At 40.8% G+C, this 18,742-nt stretch overlaps 1 protein-coding gene across 2 annotated transcripts; it reads left to right on the top strand.

The window, feature by feature from the left end:
- The first annotated feature begins 158 nt into the window (after positions 1-158).
- On the top strand, positions 159-18,320 carry Aunip (aurora kinase A and ninein interacting protein). 2 transcript variants are annotated; one of them, XM_027937209.1, is made up of 3 exons: positions 159-302; positions 16,375-16,516; positions 17,294-18,320. In XM_027937209.1, the coding sequence occupies exons 1-3, from the start codon at positions 222-224 to the stop codon at positions 18,148-18,150; spliced, it is 1,080 nt and encodes a 359-aa protein (XP_027793010.1). In that variant the 5' UTR covers positions 159-221; the 3' UTR covers positions 18,151-18,320. The 2 variants fall into 2 exon arrangements, with proteins under 2 accessions (XP_027793010.1, XP_071473600.1); XM_071617499.1 differs by lacking the exon at positions 159-302 and adding an exon at positions 821-952.
- Positions 18,321-18,742: the final 422 nt, after the last annotated feature.

Below are 18,742 nucleotides of genomic sequence, written 5' to 3'. Positions count from 1 at the left end.
GTTAACGCAGCGGGCGGAGCTTCGGGGGGCGTGGCTTCACGGCGACAGGCTCTTCCGGGGCGGGGCTTGAGTCCAGACGGCCGCGGTGTGGCTCCGCCTCGCGTAGCTCCGCCCCCCGCGTTGGCGCGAGTTCCGAACGTTGGCGGAGGCGGCCTCGGCGGTCTCCAGAGGCGTCCGGCGCGGGTTCCCGGGTTCCAGTTGGCTCGGTCTCCTCAGCTGTCATGAAGCGGAAAGGCCCGGAGGAGAAGGAGGCGTGCGGCGTGTGGCTCGACGCGGCGGCGCTGAAGAGGCAGAAAGTGCAGGTAGGATGAGGGCGTGTTGGGGAGCGGGTAGGCCCTGGAAACCATGGAGGTGAAGTCCGGGACCCGGCAAGGAGCAGCTTCGGGGATTCACAGGCCAGAGGGGTTGAGTTCGAAGAAGGCTGAAAATGGGTCTGGAGAGGGAGGAAGGAAGCAGCTGGCCTTGGAGGGCTTTGAAGACCCCGGGGCTGCGAAGTTTGGAGGCGGGGAGAGGGCGGCGCCAGAGCTTGCGGGGAGGAGTTGGGCTGAGCAGACCCCGCCTGGGCGGTCCTCCTGCGAGACGGTACCTAGTAGAGGCTGAAGTACCGGGTGACAGGTGCCTATGCAGATTTGGAAAATGTCAGCTTGACGGTCTGTTTCTACCGAGCTTGCCAGGTCGCAGGACATCCATCTTCCAGGAACCAGTAACTTCGGGGGCGGGGGCGAACAGAAGATTCTGGAGGGGGATCTGGTGCGCCAGATACTGTGTTAAGTACTTAATGTGCGTTGTATGTATCATTACTCTCCCTGGGAATGAGGAAACAAGCTGTGTAACTAACCCAGGAGAGGCTCAACATCACGCCCAGCCAGATGTCTTTAGTCATTGTAAACACAACTTGAATTGGATTAGAGGATTCCCAACTAGTGTCTGCTGCAGCAGCATTGCTTACTAGGTGGGTAGGAGGCGGGAAGGAAGGAAGGAAGGGAGGGAGGGAGGGAGGGAGGAAGGGAGGAAGGAAAACCAAGCACTAGGTGTCAGATTTTTTTTTTTTTTTTTTAAGAGACAGGGTCTCACTGACTTGCTTAGTACCTCAAGGTTGCTGAGGCTGTCTTTGAACACAGAATCCTCCTGCCTCAGCCTCCCAACCCACTGGGATTAAGGCTTGTGCTACTTCATCAAACCCTGGCGTCATGTGTGAGAGTCTTCCCCACTTTTACTCTTCCCCATTTTTACAAGCGCCAGAAAAGAGCACTAAAATGTCCCTTTCACAGGATGTAGAAAACTCTTCTTAGAGTGTCTAAGGCATTTAGGGCAGTAGTTAGTGGACAGTGTTTTGAAAAACCTGCCTCCTCCCACTTGATCCCTGAACAGAACTGTTTGCTAATTTGGGGAAAATAGGGGTGCTTTGTAGTTTGACTAGAAGACTGTAGAGGCCTACATTTGGAGTGAGTTTGCTTCTCTCCTGATCTTACAACTCATAGGCATGACAACATTCACCTTATCACTTAGGCCTTGGTATGGAGGATACTGGATTTTTTTCCTCCCCCTCCCCCCCTCCTCCCAATACCTTTGTTTTATTTATTTATTTTATAGGGTGCTGAGGATGGAACCCAGTGCCTCACACATGCTAGACAAGAGCTCTACCACTGAGCCATAACCCCAGCTCTTTTCCTTCCTTCCTTCCTTCCTTCCTTTTAATTAAGAACATAATACAGGGCTGGGGTTGGGGCTCAGTGGTAGAGCACTCGCCTCTCATGTGTGAGACCCTGGGTTCCATCCTCAGCACCACATAAAAATAAATAAGCAAGGGCTGGGGATATGGCTCAAGCGGTAGCGCGCTCGCCTGGCATGAGTGTGGCCCGGGTTCGATCCTCAGCACCACATACAAACAAAGATGTTGTGTCCGCCGAAAAACTAAAAAATAAATATAAAAAAAAAATTCTAAATAAATAAGCAAAATAAAGATATTGTGCCCATGTATAACTAAAAAAAAAAAAAGATCATAATACAAGTTTGTAAAGAATAAAAAAATCAAATAGTGTAGAATTGTATTGAATAAAAGGCCTCACTGGTGGATACTAATGTTTACAATTTAGGGTCTTTTTTTTTTCAGGGCCTTTTATGTATTTATATAAATACACTAGACCCCCGTGGTTGCCTGAAATCTCGGATAGTATTAACTCTTATATATGTTATGTTTTTTTCATATATATATATATATATATATATATATATATATATATATAAAATAAAGTATATACATATAATATATATAAAGTCTTAGTTTATAAATTAAGCACAGTAAGAGGTTAACAACAATAATTAATAATAAAATAGAACAATTATAAAAACAGTTGTAATGAAGCATGGGAATGTTTTTCAGAGGCCACAGGGAGGGTAGTATATGCAACATGAATGTGCTGGACAAAGAAATGACTCACATTCTGCTAAAGCAGGATGGTGTAGAATTTCATCATCCCACTCAATGACAATTTAAAACTTAAGAATTATTTAATTTTGGAATTTTCATTAATATCTTTGGATCTTGGTTGACTATGGGTAGCTGAAACAGCAGAAAACAAGAACTTGAATAAAAGAGGACTATTATATATACATATATATTTCCTTTACACATTATATCAGACGTTTTGTTCTGCTGCTACTATTTTACCAAATATATGCTGGAAAACTTCCTTATGAAAAATACAGATATGTATGTAAGTATGTATTTTTGTGGTGCTGGGGATTGAACCCAGGGCCTTTCATATGCTGGGCAAGAACTCTTCCACTGAGCTACATACAACCCCAGCCTGACAAAAGTTTTAGTATGAGATTATAAATGCTATTTCAATTTATACAATTTTTAAATTTTGTATTTTAACTATTCTTCCTCTACGTTAAAACATTGAAAAGTAGTTCTAACAGAAGTTTTTCTACACAGTAAAGATAAAATTATTTAGAATATGATTTGTTATTTGCTGTTTTTAGTTGTATATTTCAAGGTCATTATATTTAATTTAAAAATAATTTTTGTATTCCACCTATAATACAATTTAGTTTTTTGTTCTTGAACTAAGTAGCAGAGAAGGAAAAATGGATATAACTAAGAAAAATAACCAGGTGTGGTTGTGTATGCCTGTAATCGCAGTGGTTTAGGAGACTGAGACAGGAGGATTGCAAGTTCAAGGCCAGCCTCAGCAACTTTGTGAGGCCGTAATCAACTTGGTGAGACCCTGTCTCAAAAGTTAAAAAGAAACAAAAAGGGCTGGGGATATAGTCCCCCCTGGGTTAATCTCCAGAATCAAAGAAAATAAAAGGAAGAAATGAAAAGAAAAATAGAAATAGGAAGATACTTGAAATCTTGGATGAGTCTTCAGTGATATCTGGAACAGCTTTCATGGAACATTGAATGCCACCTGATATTACTAACATTCAATTCATCAGAGATTCTTTGGACCCTGTCTTCAAATGTGTTCAGAATCTTATCATTTCTCACCACTTCTACCACTGCTACCTGAGCTAGAATGACCTTTTGCTAAATTGCTTTGTTAAATTTAATTCCATCATCCCATAAAAACCAGAATCTTTTTGAAGATCTGTAAGTACCATCTGGCCATGCATGTCCTCTTAGATCCATCTAGTTCGCTTAGCTCTGCTTTACTCTGTTCTAGTCATACTGACCTCTTTGCTGTTCTTCAAGCCAAGTATACCTCAGTTTGGCATCTTTATATATCTCTGCTTAAAATGCATAGGGGCGGGGCTGGAATTGTGGCTCAACGGTGGAGTGCTCGCCTCGCATGGGCGGGACCCGGGTTCGATTCTCAGCACCACATAAAAATAAAGGCATTGTGTTGTGTCCATTTACCAAAAAAAAAGATTCTCTCAAAAAAAAAAAAAAAAAAAAAAAAAAAAGCATAGGGGTTAGCTAATCACATGGCTCTTCATCAGTTTTTCAAATGACAACTTATCAGTGAGTTCTCCCTTAACCACAAAATAGCAATCTTTTCCTTATTTCTACCTACCATACTCCCTCACAACCTTATTCTTGCTTTGTCTTTCACCATAGCACTTTTCCCCTTCAGACATCCAAAATGCTATATATTCAGGTGTTCATTTATTGTATTTTTTATCCTCCTAGAATGAAAAGTTCCATCCGGCAGTCCTTCAAATAGTATCTTTTTATTTATTTATTTTTATTTTTTAGTTGTGGTTGGACACAGTACCTTTTATTTATTTATTTTTATGTGGTGCTGAGGATCGAACCCAGGGCCCTACACTTGCTAGATGAGCGCTCTACCTCTGAGCCCCAACCCCAGCCCTCAAACAGTATCTTGATACTCAATAAATATTTATTGAATGAGTAAATGAATGAATGAACCAATCCATCTGGGCTTTGCTTTCTCTGTTACATAGGATTGTAATTGCTTCTTATTCTCTATCTCACTCTGGTGAGAGGAGAAGTGGACTGAGCTTTTTAGTGAAAACATGGATTAGGGATCTCCAGGAAAATGTCAGTTAAAGTGTGTACTTAACAACCTCCCCCTTTTCTGATCTTACTGAAGTGATTTTTAAAAAATAGAGAAGAAATTCTAGCAACTCAGGAGCTGAGGCAGGAGGATTACAAGTTCAAGGCCAGCCTCAGCAACTTAGTGAGACTCTGTCTCAAAAAATAAAAAGGGCTGGGATGTAGCTTACTGGTAGAACACCTTGGGTTCAATGCCCAATACTGCAAAAAGAAAAAAAAAAAGTTTTATTAAAACTGAAAAGGATCAATAAAAGTACTGAAGTCCAAGGTATCAGCAGCACTGTTAAGGTCAGTATTGTAAGACTGCTAAGCACTATAAATGTAAATTAAATATTTATCAGTGGGGCTGGGGATGTGGCTCAAGCGGTAGCACACTCACCTGGCATGCGCGTGGCCTGGGTTCGATCCTCAGCACCACATACAAACAAAGATGTTGTGTCCGCCAATAACTAAAAAATAAATATTAAAAAAATTAAAAAAAATATTTATCAGTTTTGTAGTGAATTCTTATAATTTTATGTTGTTTTACCCATTTTAATTATAAGTTGGACTTTCTCATGCCTAAAAGCTCAGTGACCTTGATAACAGTGTCTAGTTCTGTACTCTAATCTTCCTTTCCCTCACTTCCTCAGTGTGGTCAGTCCACACTGCTGCCTTATACCACTGTTCACTACCTTGTGGGACAGCTACATGTAGCCTGCTTGACTGATTCTGCCAACCTTCATACCCTATGTGGACTGTACACATATGATGACCTCTTCTCAATCATTGTGTGATCTAATATATGGTGGGGGGACAACAGCCAGCGTCTCATTAAGGGGTCCTTGCTGAGGCTGGCCTTGAACTTGCAGTCCTCCTGCCTCAGCTCCCGAGTTGCTGGGATTTCTTCTCTATTTTTTAAAAATCATTTCAGTAAGATCAGAAAAGGAGGAGGTTGTAGTTAAGTACACACATTAACTGCCATTCTCCAGGATAATCCAAACCACCTTAATCTCAGATGATTATTAAGAAACAAAGCATAAATACTCAGAAATATTTACAGAATGTGAAGTTCTGGATAGATGTAGTCCACATGGGTTCTGGAACTAGACAAAAGACAAAAGGGCTCCAGTGGTTTATTTAAGAGGGTACATCAAAGGCAAAGGTAAGTGTTCAAGGGCAGAATCTTACTTCCTGATGTCTTGCAGTCAGCAGGTTGAATAACATCTTGACAGGTCACACCCATCTCAAGTGCTGTGTGGGATCTTTGGCAGAGCTTGAGTGGGGAAGTTCACCTGCATCAGGTGGCCAATCCCTGTAGGGGGTGCCTCGGGGAGTTCCCAGTGCCAGACTTATCCCCTCAGGAGGCTGCTGTGTGCAACAGTCCACACATAGCCCATGGACGGCTCTTGACACTAATGCTTGGCCCACTTGCTTTAAACTACCAATTAAAATTACCTAAAGGACACTTATTTGGGTAATACCCTGGACCCAGTACTGTAAAGGCTTTGGACCACAGGTCCCCCACTGTGCTCACTGATCTGTGTGTGTCTCCAGACATGCCACAGGGATGTAAGGGATAAAACATTTTTCTCCACTTTATGCCTCCTAATCATTGGAGGGATACTTGCCATCTTAAAGGAGTGAGTATATTTAATTTATTTACTTAGGCTTTTTAAAATTTATTTTAAGTTTTTTTCCTCTTCTCACTGTCTTTTAAGGAGTGAGTATATTTTGCAATGGCAAGAACATAAATAATTTTCTTATTTTTCTTAGGGTAAGCTGTGACTTCTTATCTCCTTGTTTGTCTGTCTGTTTATCTATCTATCTATTTTGCAGTACTGAGAATTAAACCCTGAGCACTCTGCCACTGAGCTACATCCCCATCCCTTTTTTTAAATTTTGAGACAAGGTCTTGCTAAGTTGCTGAGGTTAGCCTCAAACTTGTGATCCTCTTGCCTCAGCCTATCAAATTGCTTGGATTACAGGTGTGCACCACCACGCCTGGCTAAACTGTTAAGTTTTGCGGTAATTTATTACCCAGCACTAGATAACTAATTTAGATGTTAAGAAAGGCTTCATGAACAGGAAAAAAGAAAAGGAAAAAGAAAGGCTGCATGAATAATAGTTGGAGATTTTAATACCTACTTTTGGTAGTGAGAAGATCAATTATGCAGAGATCAACAAGGAAATAGAAGACCACTATAAACCAAATAGACCTAATAGACTTGAACAGAACAGTCTACTTGACAAGAGAATACACAGTCTTCTTAGTTAAACATGGAACATTCTCTATGAATGCTATCTATAAAACAAATCTCAATAAATTTAGTTTGAAATTATAAAGTGTATTCTCCCCAATGTAATGAAGCTAGATATCAATAACAGGAAAAGTGGAAACTTTACAAGTATGTTGAAATTAAACAGCACTTTTCTAAATAACCAGGAGAGTCAAAGAAGAAATCAGAAGGAAAATTAAAGAGTATGTTGAGATAGAGCCGGGCACTGTGGCGCACGCCTGTCATCCCATTGGCTCAGGAGGCTGAGGCAGGAAGATCACTTTTAGCAATACAGTTTGCTAAAATCAGTAATGAAAGCTGGGACATCATTATTGACCTTACTTATAAAGGAATATTATAAACAATGGTATTGTAACAAATTGATGTCTTAGATGAAATGGGAAAATTCCTAGAAAGCCATAAACTACTAAAATTAGGAAGAAATGGATAATCTGAATAGACAAATTTAAAAAATGGTAATTTGAAAACTTCCTGCAGTGAAAAGTCTAGGTTCAAATGGCTTCCCTGGTGAATTCCACCAGATATTTAAAAAGTTAATATTGTGTCAATCAACTTTTCATCACTGTGAAAAAATACCTGAGAAAATCAACTTAATGGAGGAAAGATTTATTTTGACTCAGTTTCAGAGGTTTCAGGCCATAGTCACTGGGGCCCCATCCCTGTGGGCTTGGGTACGGAGGAACGTCATGGCAAAGAGTATGTGGTGGTGCAAAACTCCCCACTTCATGGTAGCCAGGAAACAGAGCAAGGAGCCGCGTCCCAGTATACTCAATGACCTCCTTCCTCCAGCAAGTCCTGCCTTCTAATGTTTTTGCTACATCCCAACAGCAGCATCATTTGGGGACCAAGTCTTTAGCACATGTCCTTTGGGAATACATTTAAGATCCAAAACATAACAAATACTAATCCTTCATAGACTCTTCCCAAAAAGAGAATGGAGGAGAATATTTCACCATTCATTCTGAGTCTAATATTAACCCTGGTACCAAAACCAGATCACGACATCACAAGAAAATAAAACTGTGGCCCAGCATCCTTATGAACACAGAAAAAGTACTCAACAAAATACTAGCAAACCAAATCTAGCAACACATGAGGATTGTACATCATGAGCAAGAGAAATTTATCCCAGGACTACAAGGTTTATTTAAGTTTGAAGATCAACTATTACAATCACCATATTAATAGCATAAAAGATAAAGCCATGTAATCATCATGGGCACATAGAAAGCATTTGACTATCTGGGTATGGTAGTGTAAGTCTGTAATTCTAGCTATTCAGGAGGCTGAGTCAGGAGGATCACAAGTTTGAGGCCAGCCTGGGCAAACTTGTGAGACCCTATCTCAAAATAAAAAATATAAAGGGACTGGGAATGAAGCTCAGTGATATTGTACCCCTGGTTTCCATTTCCAGTATGCAAAATAAATAACTAGTGCAGGGCCAATTAGGCATCCCCATGCAAAAGAGTGATTTTGAACCCTGCCTCACACCATACACACAAATCAACCCACAATGGATCATACCTAAATGTAAGATCTAAAACTGCAAAGCTTGGTAGAAAAAATGGGAGTAAATATTTATGACCTTTAATTAGGCAGTGGTTTATTATCCATGACAGCAGAAATATAACCAACAAAGAAAACAGATTGGAATTCATTAAAATTGACAGCCCAGTTAAAGAGGGAACAAGGAATTTGGATAGTTTCCAAGGAATATATACAAATGGCCAGTGAAAGATAAAAGATGGAAAAGATATGAAAAGACACTCAAAGAAGACGAAAAGATATGAAAAAAGATGAAAATCCCAGCAGCTTGGGAGGCTGAGGGAGGAGGAAAAGGGGTGGGGAGGTGGCTCAGTGATTGAGTGTCCCTGAGTTCAATCCCTGGTATCCGCCCCACCCCACCCCCCAAAAAAGAAGAAAGATACAAGATACATGAAAAGATCCTCACATATTGTTAGGAACATGCAAATGAAAACCATCATGAGATGCCACTTTATACCCACTTGTATGACTTTATTAAAAAAGATATAATAACAAATGTTAGCAGATATGTGGGGAAATTGGAACCTGGTGCATACATAAAATGGTACAGATACTTTGGTAAACAGTTTGGCAGTTCCTTAAAATGTTAAATATTGTTGCTGGTGCGTGGTGGCATTGCCTGTATTCCCAGTGATTCAGGAGGCTGAGGCAGGAGGATTGAAAATTCTAGGCCAGCCTCTGCCTCAAAATAGAAAGTAAAAGACTTTGGATGCAGCTCAGTGGTAAAGTGTCCTTGGGTTTAATACCCAGTACCCCCACCACTCACGAAAGTTACACAGTCTTAACTACATGACCCAACAGTTCTCCTAGAGATAGGAAAATATGTTTCCACAAAAACTTATACAAGAATGTTCTTAGTTGAGGGGCTGGGGTTGTGGCTTAGTGGTAGTGTGCTCGCCTAGCACACATGAGGCACTTGGTTCAATTCTCAGCACCACATAAAAATGAAATAAAGATAGTGTGTCGGGCTGGGGTTGTGGCTCAGCAGTAGAGCGCTTACCTAGCACGTGTGAGACCCTGGGTTCTATCCTCAGAACCACATAAAAATAAATAAATAAAATAAAGGTATTGTGTACAACTAAAAAATGTTTTTTAAAAAAAGATAGTGTGTCCACCTACAACTAAAAAATAAATATTTTTTTAAAAAAGAAGGTTTTTAGCAACATTTCTTTTTTAAAAAATAATTTGTTCTGATTTGTTGTATATAACAGCAGAATGCATTTCTATTCATAGTACACAAATGGAGCACAATTTTCCATTTATCTAGTTGTACACAAGTAGAGTCACACCATTCGTGTCTTCATACATGTCCCTAGGGTGATGATGTCCATCTCATTCCACCATCTCTCCTATCCCCCTACCTGCTTCCTTCCCCTTCCTCCCCTTTGCCATATCTAATGTTCCTCCATCCTCCCATGCTCTTCCCCCATCCCCATTATGGATCAGCAGCCACTTATCAGAGAAAACATTCGACCTTTGTATTTTGGGGTTTAGCTTATTCACTTGACATGATATTCTCCAACTCCATCCACTTACCTGCAAATGCCATGATTTTATTCTCTTTTAATGCTGAGTAATATTCCATTGTGTATGTGTGCCAGTTTCTTTATCCATTCATCTATTGAAGGGCATTTAGGTTGGTTCCACAGTTTAGCTATTGTGAATTGAGCTGCTATAAACATTGATGTGGCTGTGACCCTGTAGAATGCTGTTTTTTTTTTTTTAAGAGAGAGGGAGAGAGAGAGAGAATTTTTTAATATTTATTTTTTAGTTTTCGGTGGACAAAACATCTTTATTTTATTTTATGTGGTGCTGAGGATCGAACCCAGCGTCCGCGCATGCCAGGCGAGCGCGTTACCGCTTGAGCGACATCCCCAGCCCCTAGTATGCTGTTTTTAAGTCCTTTGGGTATAGACCAAGGAGTGGGATAGCTGGGTCCATTCCAGGTTTTCTAAGGGATCTCCAAACTGCTTTCCAGATTGGCTGCACCAATTTGCAGTCCCACCAGCAATGTCTGAGTGTGCCTTTTCCCCCACATCCTCGCCAATACTTATTGTTGCTTGTATTCTTGACTTCATTATTTTTTTTGGTAGTGCTAGGGATTGAACCTAGGGCCTTGTGCATGTGAGGCAAGCACTCTACCAACTGAGCTATATCCCCAGCTCCATTGTTGCTTGTATTCTTAATAACTGCCATTCTGACTGGAGTGAGATGAAATCTTAGAGTGGTTTTCACTTGTATTTCTGTAATTGCTAGAGTAGCATTTCTCTTAATAGCCAAGTGGAAATAAGCCAAGTGTCCGTTAGCTGAAACATGTTCATCATATTTTTTTTGGCAATAAAAAGGGATTATTGAAAAATGCTACAATATAGATGGACCTCCATTAGATTCAGTGACAGAGGAAGTTACAAAAATATGAGATATTGTAGGATAAAGTAAAGGTCCATGGAGACAAATCTGTAGAAACAAAAAAGTAAGTCAGTGGTTTCCTGGCCTGAGACAAGATGGGAATGAGGAATGACTGCTAAAGGCTACAGGATTTCTTTATGAAAGTAATGAAAAATTTTCTAAAATTAGATTAGGTGATGTTTACACAACTTGGTAAATATACTAAAAAACTTAAATAAATATATAAAAAAATATACATACACACACACACACACACACACACACACCTATTTACTTATTTTTATTTGATACTGGGGATTGACCCCAGGGTGCTTTGCCACTGAGCTACATCCCTGGCCCTTTTTATTTTTCATTTTGAGACAGGGTATTGCCAAGTTACACAGGTCTTTGCTAAGTTGCTGAGGCTGGATTCTAATTTTTGATCCTCCTGCCTCAGTCCCCCAAGTTGCTGGGATTATAGATGTGTGCTACTGTACTTGGCTTACTTAACTAAATACTTACGTGAGTGAATTTTATAGCATATTAACTATATCTCAATAAAATTATTTAAAAGAGACCTTTAAGCAAAGTTCAGGTGTTGTTGGAAAACAGTGTGGGAGGGTGAACATTCCTGGGAGAGTATGAATTGTGCCAGAGAGGCATGAGATACAAGGGATGTTTGTGAAGGAAAATCAAAGGGAGTCTCAAAGACCACCCTTATTTCTGACACCAAAAAGGTTTGCGGGTCCTCAAGCTACTCTCAGGTTTGATAATTTTCTAGAAGGACTCACAGAATATACTGAAAGCTGTTATGGTTATAGTTGATCATTAAAGTGATACAGATGAAAATCAGCCAATGTCCGGGGTACATAGGACAGAGTCTAGGAGAATTTCCAAACCTGAAGCTTCCAATCCCTAGCACTGCTTGTTCCCCACAGCCAAGCACTGGACAGCTGCCAGTGCTCTCAGCAATAATTTGTGACAGTCCACAGAGTCCTGCTATCCATGGAAGCTCATCTGAGCTTTTGTGTTTTTGAAGTTTTTACTGTGGCTTGGACATATAAGTGTGGCTGACCTACTTGCATGGCTGACCTTAGTTTCTAGCCCCTGTGGAGGTAAAACTGATTCTGCATATCCAGGATTAAATTTAAAAAGTATATCTATACCTATATATCTATATCCATCTATCTATCTTATCTATCTATCTATCTATCCTCTCATGATTTTATACATTCTAAGGATTTGAAATTACCTCTCAGGAGCCAGTTCTCTCTGTAGGTAAGATTTACTACATAGAGAGTGATTCAATTTGTCTGAGTGTGGGTTATTTATTTGTAGGGGAGTTGAAGGTTAGATCAGGAGGCTAAAGTTGTGCCATATTGTTGGAAATTCATTGCCGCAGTCTGGCTGGGCACAAATGCCGCAGTCTGGCTGGGCACACAATCATGAGCCACCACACAGCTTGTAGATTCAAACAGCAACTCTTTATTCCCGAACTCACACCAGCCGTCTACAATCACGTTCTGGGGAAATCCACGTTCTCTGCCCAAATCCACCCCACTGGGCTTCTGTCTCCCAAATAATACTGTCTGAATCCCGTGAGAACTCAAGGGGAACTCAGGCAGCAGGATACGCCCTATTCCCAGCAGGAATAATCTTAAACCTTAAACCTGGAACCTAAACCGGGAATGCCCTAAACTCGGATCCGCCTTGGTCCTTGAGCAAGGTCACCTACCTGCAATGTCACTGCAAAATGTCCTATTTCCACGAGTCCTTCCACTAAGCAACATGGGGTACACTGGCAAGGAAATTGTCATACCTACTTGGCTAATGGCTCCCAGCAATTCATGGAAGCCATTTGACATGAGAGCTGTTTCTAAGGAAATTAATCCAATGGTAGTTATATAAGATATGTGGTACCCTGAAATGTTGTTTAGAAGAATTTGGAGAATGTTGCTGAAGTTGAGGTTAGAAATTACAAGGGCTTAATTCAGACTAGTAAAAATTACTAATCTTTAGTAGATTACCAGTCTGTATAATTATAAATCTAAAAATGTATGTATCCTCAAGAAGGACCCAAATGGGCTTTTTATATTTTATTTTGAGACAGGGTCTCACTAAGTTGCTTAGGGCCTCAGCAAGTTGCTGGGGCTGTTTTTTTTTTTTTAATTTTTTTTTAATTTTTAGTTGTAGATGGACACAGTACCTTTATTTAATTTATTTATTTTTATGTGGTATTGAGGCTCAAACCCAGTGCCTCACACAAGCTAGGCAAGTACCCTACCACGAGCTACAACCACAGCTCCCTGAGGCTGGTTTTGAACTCATGATCCTCCTGCCTCAGCCTCCCAAGCAGCTGGGTGCCATTGTACCTGACTTTTTTTTTTTTCCCCCCCAGAGATACACACGAGAGTTTACTTGTCAGAGCTGACATATAAAGGCACATCCCTCCAGTTTTTAAATTTTTTTTTAGTTGTTGATGGATTTTTATTTTATTTATTGATATGTGGTGCTGAGAATCGAACCCAGTGCCTCTCACATGCTAGGCAAGCACTCTACCACTGAGCCACGACCCCAGCCTTTAAATGTTTTTAAGCTATGGCTTTGATGCAGTTATCTGTGTGTCTCTCCCCACCCCATTTTTTTTTTTTTTTTTAAATACTGGGGATTTGACACAGGGATGCTTTACCACTGAGCTACGTCTTCAGCTCTTTATTTATTTGTTTGTTCTTTTTGTATTTATTTATTTCAGACATGGTCTTTCTAATTTGCCTGGGCTGGCCTTGAATTTGTAAACCTCCTGCCTCAGCCTTCCATAGCTGAAATTACAGGTGTGCACCATTGCGCCCTTTTAAAGATTCTTTGCTCTTCAGATCTGATTTGTGATTCAGAAGTTGGTACTGAGAATTGGTCATAGAGAAAAATAAAAGTTAAAAATGTAACAAGCTGGGCACAGTGCCATACACCTGTAATCTCAGTGTCTTGGGAGACTGGGGTAGAAGAATCACAAATTCAGGGCCAGCCTGGGCAACTTAGTGAGATCCCGTCTTAAAATAAAAAATAATAAGAACTGGGGATGTAGCTCAGTGGTCAAGCACCTCTGGTTCAATTCCCAGTACCAAAAAACAAACAAACAAAGTGACTTGAAATAAATACTTGGGAACTGGGAGGACAGGGATAACGTGGGCTGACTGTATGTAGATACAGTAATATTTCTAGTAACAATGTGACCTCTTCTAGGGAGTATTCAGGAAATTGTTCCAGAGTGGCGGGGGTTCCTCCTCCAGTGCATTTCAGTTGAGACACCTTCTTTTCCTTCTAAATGACCATAGTTCTTATTTATTCATTGGCTTATTAATTTTTCTTCTTTGTTACTGAGAAGACCACTTGTGGCCATTGCTGCATTGGAAGTAGTTACAATAAGAGGACGATTAAACAGATCTTCAATAAGTAGTGCTTATTAGGGCCAAACTGATGGTAGCTGTGGTAAAATATTGTGCTGCAGTGACCTCTGACATCCTTGCACTACAGTTATACTCAGTGTATATCCATCGTACTACAGGGACCCATGACATCATCATTTTTTAACACCTTTATTTATTTATTTTTATATGGTGCTGATGATCAAACCCAGTGCCTCATATGTGCTATACAAGTGCTCTACCACTGAGCCCCAGCCCCAGCCCGACCCATGCATGACACCCTTTAAGTGAGGAAAATTTTATTGCAGGGAGCAGTCTTTTATGAGACTTAAAGTAATGGTAGTAGGCATAGATATCACATCTCCAATTTAGGAGTTATGATATAGTTAGAAGAAATTTGCTTTTCTCTCCTTTGAATTTTCATTAGGTTTAGATGAGAAAACCAGTGCCAGGTGGTTCTAGAGAAGAAGTGTAATAATTTTCTCTTGTTAGATTACTTGTAATGAAAACATTCACAATTTTCAGTGGGTGTACCTCCCATCCCATCTTTGTTCTGGACCTTATGCATTATATCAATTACTGTGACAGGAGCTCATCTTAACTTTGTTCACAGTATGAGAAAAGTCTTAGTGTTTACTGACAGCTTTGTTGATGCACTGAAAAATGTAGCAAGTAGGTGTATATAAAATGGAAACTGGAACCTATCCTTCTTGTATATCTACCTTCTTCCTAAAATATTTACTGCATCTCATTATGTATATTAAGCAATGTTAAGTCATGAGGAGAATAGGATAAAAAAGTGTGTGAATCAAATGTTGATTCTAAGATTTTGTTAGGGTATAAGTGGTGTGTTCAGAAGAGGAAGAGATTGCATATGGCTGTGGGAATTAGGAATGTTTGGGGGTTAGTGGAAATATTGCAGGGTTAGGTGTGAAAAGGGCCCTTCTCTGAGGCACAGAAGGAGGACGGTGGACGCCATTAGTAGGGACTGGCACATAGCTCTTACAGGATGCATGAAGGGTTTTCAGTACCGGAGAAAAAGGCAGGGACTTCCTTTAGCTCCTGCTAAGTATGGCCAACTTGGTTAAAAAGATTTATTTTTAGATTCTTTGGTGATTGAGGTCTGTTTTCTGATTACCTGTAGTTTTCTGAAGTTTCCTAATGCGACTTAGCATATGTATAGTAATTTAAATATTTTAAGAGTATTTTTAACTGTAAACTTTACTAGGGAAGAAACTATCTGTTTTGTTTACTATCTTCCCAATATTTAGCATATAAGGACTTGTGTATTTTTCACATTATTTTACGTATCTAGAATGTGATTCTCATAAAATTTAAAGAGCGTGTGCCAGCTTGGTCTTCCTAACATGTTGGATGGTCCCAAGTGTGAGCTTCTCGAGAGAGCAAGGGAGAAGTCATGGTATTTTTATGACCTAGTTTTGAAAATCATGTAGTGTTACTTCTTTAATATTTTATTGGCTAAGGTAATCACAAGTTCAAGGTGAGGGAATCTAGACTACTGAACTTGATGGGAAGAGTATAGAGTGTAATGGTCACATTGAAGAACATGTGAAATGGGAGATCTTGTGTAGGCTGTTCCACCATGCGGCCAGCGCATTGGTTTCATTAATGAGGTTCTTGGCATAAAAGTTAGCTAGCAGAGATCGAAATAAAACACACAGACTCAGTTACCTTTTTCTATGACCAGGTCCGAGATGGCTCCCCTCTCTGGCTCCAACCTCGAACCACCTGTAGGGCAGCAAGGATTACTCAGGGCTAACAGGAGAGAGAGCGAGCAAGCACGCCAGGGAGTAGCCTTTTATTGGGGAACAAGAAATTCAGGGGAGAATTCCATCCAATGAAGGGGGGTGGGTGCACTCCAAGCTCAGGGTCAGTGATTGGCCCCCGGGGTCAGTGGTCAGTCACACCCCCACATGGACGGGTTCTCTCATCAGGAGAGGGCCGGGAAAGCTCCGACACAGATTAGTCAGAGCGCCTCAGACCCAAACCGGGAGTCGCCCAGTCACGTGTGAGAATGGCTCTCCACAGGCTGTTTTTGAAGAAGATAATCTGTTATAGTTGTTTATAGTTTCCATCAAATTTGGAAATGTTTTGGGGTCCAGTATTGTCACTGGTGTTTCTTGGTTCTCTTTAAAAGAGCTTGTCAGACAGCTCTTTTAATAGGTTATGTTTTTCTTTTTCTTTCCCTTCTCAGACACATTTAATCAAACCAGGCACCAAAATGCTAACACTCTTTCCTGGAGAGAGAAAGCCTAGTGTTTCCTTTACTCAAAGAAAAAGTCCGTCTGTAGAGGTTCGGCAGACCAGCATTGCTTCCTTCTTCACCTCGCAGCCAGGTATGATGACCCATATGGCAACACTTCATTATCCAGGGAGCACAAAGGAAGATGTTCATTACTCCATGTTGCAGCATTTATGAGATGTGAAACCAACTTAGCTGACTTATTGTGTTATAAAATAAGAAATTATTGCCTTTTGAAAAGCAGTATATGCATGTTTTTACAAATATATTTTTCTGATTCTGTTTTCAGTTTAATACAAATATTTGCATTCACTGACACAACAGTGGGGAAAGATGTACTTGAGAGCCATCTTGGAGCAGGTTGCTTATAGAGCAGGGGTTCCTACCAGTTGGAGGGCACTGGGAGGAATCTTCTCTGATTCAGGATTGCTTTGTATAAACCATCAAAGGGCAGGTGCTACTACCTAAGTTGACTATGGCCTCACTAAGTTGCTGAGGTTAGCTTTGAACTTGCAATCCTCCTGCGTCAGCCTCCCAAGCTGCTGGGATTCTAATATGCCCTATATTAAGCACACCATATGAACAAAAACTGAGCTGGAAAAATAGGCTGTGGTCTGATGTATATATATATATGTACGTATAGGTCATGGGGAACATCCATATATTTGAGTACGGGAATATAAAATCTGTGGTTTAGATTGTTCAGGAAAGAACAGCGAGATTAAAAGCAGCCACAAAGTTATCTGAAGAATCTAAATAAGATCCCTGCACTAGGTAATAGTGCCTGGTACTGATTGCAGAAAAAGCCAATTAAATCCTGCTCAAAGCAGTTTTCTTGCATTATAATATCTGTCCACTCCTGTTTTACTAGGAATGACAGATGGTGGCAACCAGAGGAGTGTTTCATCTCACATAGAAAGTCACATCAACAAAGAGTCCAAGTCCAAGACAGATACAACCCAGCCAGACCATTTGATCCAGGACTTGAGGGATAATGACATTACACCTCCTTTGGCCACTTCAACCCCTGCAGATATCCAGGAAACTGCACTTTCTCCTCTATCCTTGCAGACTTCTGGCCACCACAGTTTGGGAACCCCATTTTTAACTCTGCTGCCTTTGCCCCAACCTGCCACCCTTGTCTCTGCTGGTGAGAATGATGCTTCACTGGCTTTTTCCTTCACCCAGGACTTGGAAAGTTCTTGTTTGCTGGACCCAAAGGAAGGAAAGAGGGATTCTCTCAGGAAAAGGAAATGGCTTCTTGGATCTAAGAACTATCAGGACCTGGAGAGAGACATCAAAGTACCTGGGGGCAAATGCCATCAGCTCTTGGACAAAGCTAAATTGGAAAGGAAGATGTCTGCCAAAGAAAACAGGCAGGCCCCTGTGTGTCTTCAAACTTCCAGGGAGTCCTGGAGTACAGAAAAAACAGAATCAGTGAAACAAAGCCCTTGTCTCCTTTCTGGGTTTTCCTGGGAGAGTGAGAAGATTGATAAGGATTCCTTGAGTCAGCTTTTCACTGAAGATTCTCAGGGACAGCGAGTCATTGCCCATGACACTAGAGTGCCTTTCCAAGATTTAACCAGTGCCTGGAATCGGGGCCCAGGGCAGTTTCCCACCAGCTCTCCAGCTCAGTGCCAGGATGGGACCATTCAGTTCAATCTGGAGCCTGACTTGCTCTTTACCCAGGATTCTGAAGGGAATCAAGTTATCAGGCACCAATTCTAAATGTTTATGAGGGTTTGGTTCTAAAAGCACCTTGAAATGGCAGTGTTGTAGAAAAATATCTTATAAATGTGGATGAGGGGAGTATGGATTTAGGTGGGAAAGTATCGTGGGATTAATTAAACTGTTAGTGTTGAGTAATTTCTTTGTAAATAAAGCAGGTTGAGTGTTGAGTATATTTCTTTGTAAATAAAGCGGGTTGAGACAGTATAGACTGGTATCATGCTTTTCCCTCAGGAAGGTAGACTAGAGTTCTGAGTGTGGTGAGCACTGAGGAGGCACGGGAGGAACTTATCCCTCCACTAAAGAGCCTGTTAGTCAACCTGTATGGAACCACCTCTGCCCTTTCCCATGCTCAACTGGGTCCTTTCTTAAGGGTGCGTGTTCTTTTCATTTCTGGCTGTAATTGTACCCATTCAACCTAGGCTTGGAACCATTATTCCTGATACCTTTTTATTGGTTGACTGATTGGGTGTGTGTTTTTTGTGTGCAGTGCTGGGGATCAAACCTAGGACTGCACACACGTTAGGCAAGTGCTTTGCCACTGAGCTCTGTTCCTAGTCCATTCCTGATACTATTTTGAGAGAAAAGGCAA

Source organism: Marmota flaviventris, chromosome 10, assembly GCF_047511675.1.
Source record: "Marmota flaviventris isolate mMarFla1 chromosome 10, mMarFla1.hap1, whole genome shotgun sequence".
Lineage (NCBI taxonomy): Eukaryota > Metazoa > Chordata > Mammalia > Rodentia > Sciuridae > Marmota > Marmota flaviventris.
The sequence above is the reverse complement of the archived record's forward strand: the minus strand, read 5'-3'. Positions and strand labels throughout refer to the sequence as shown.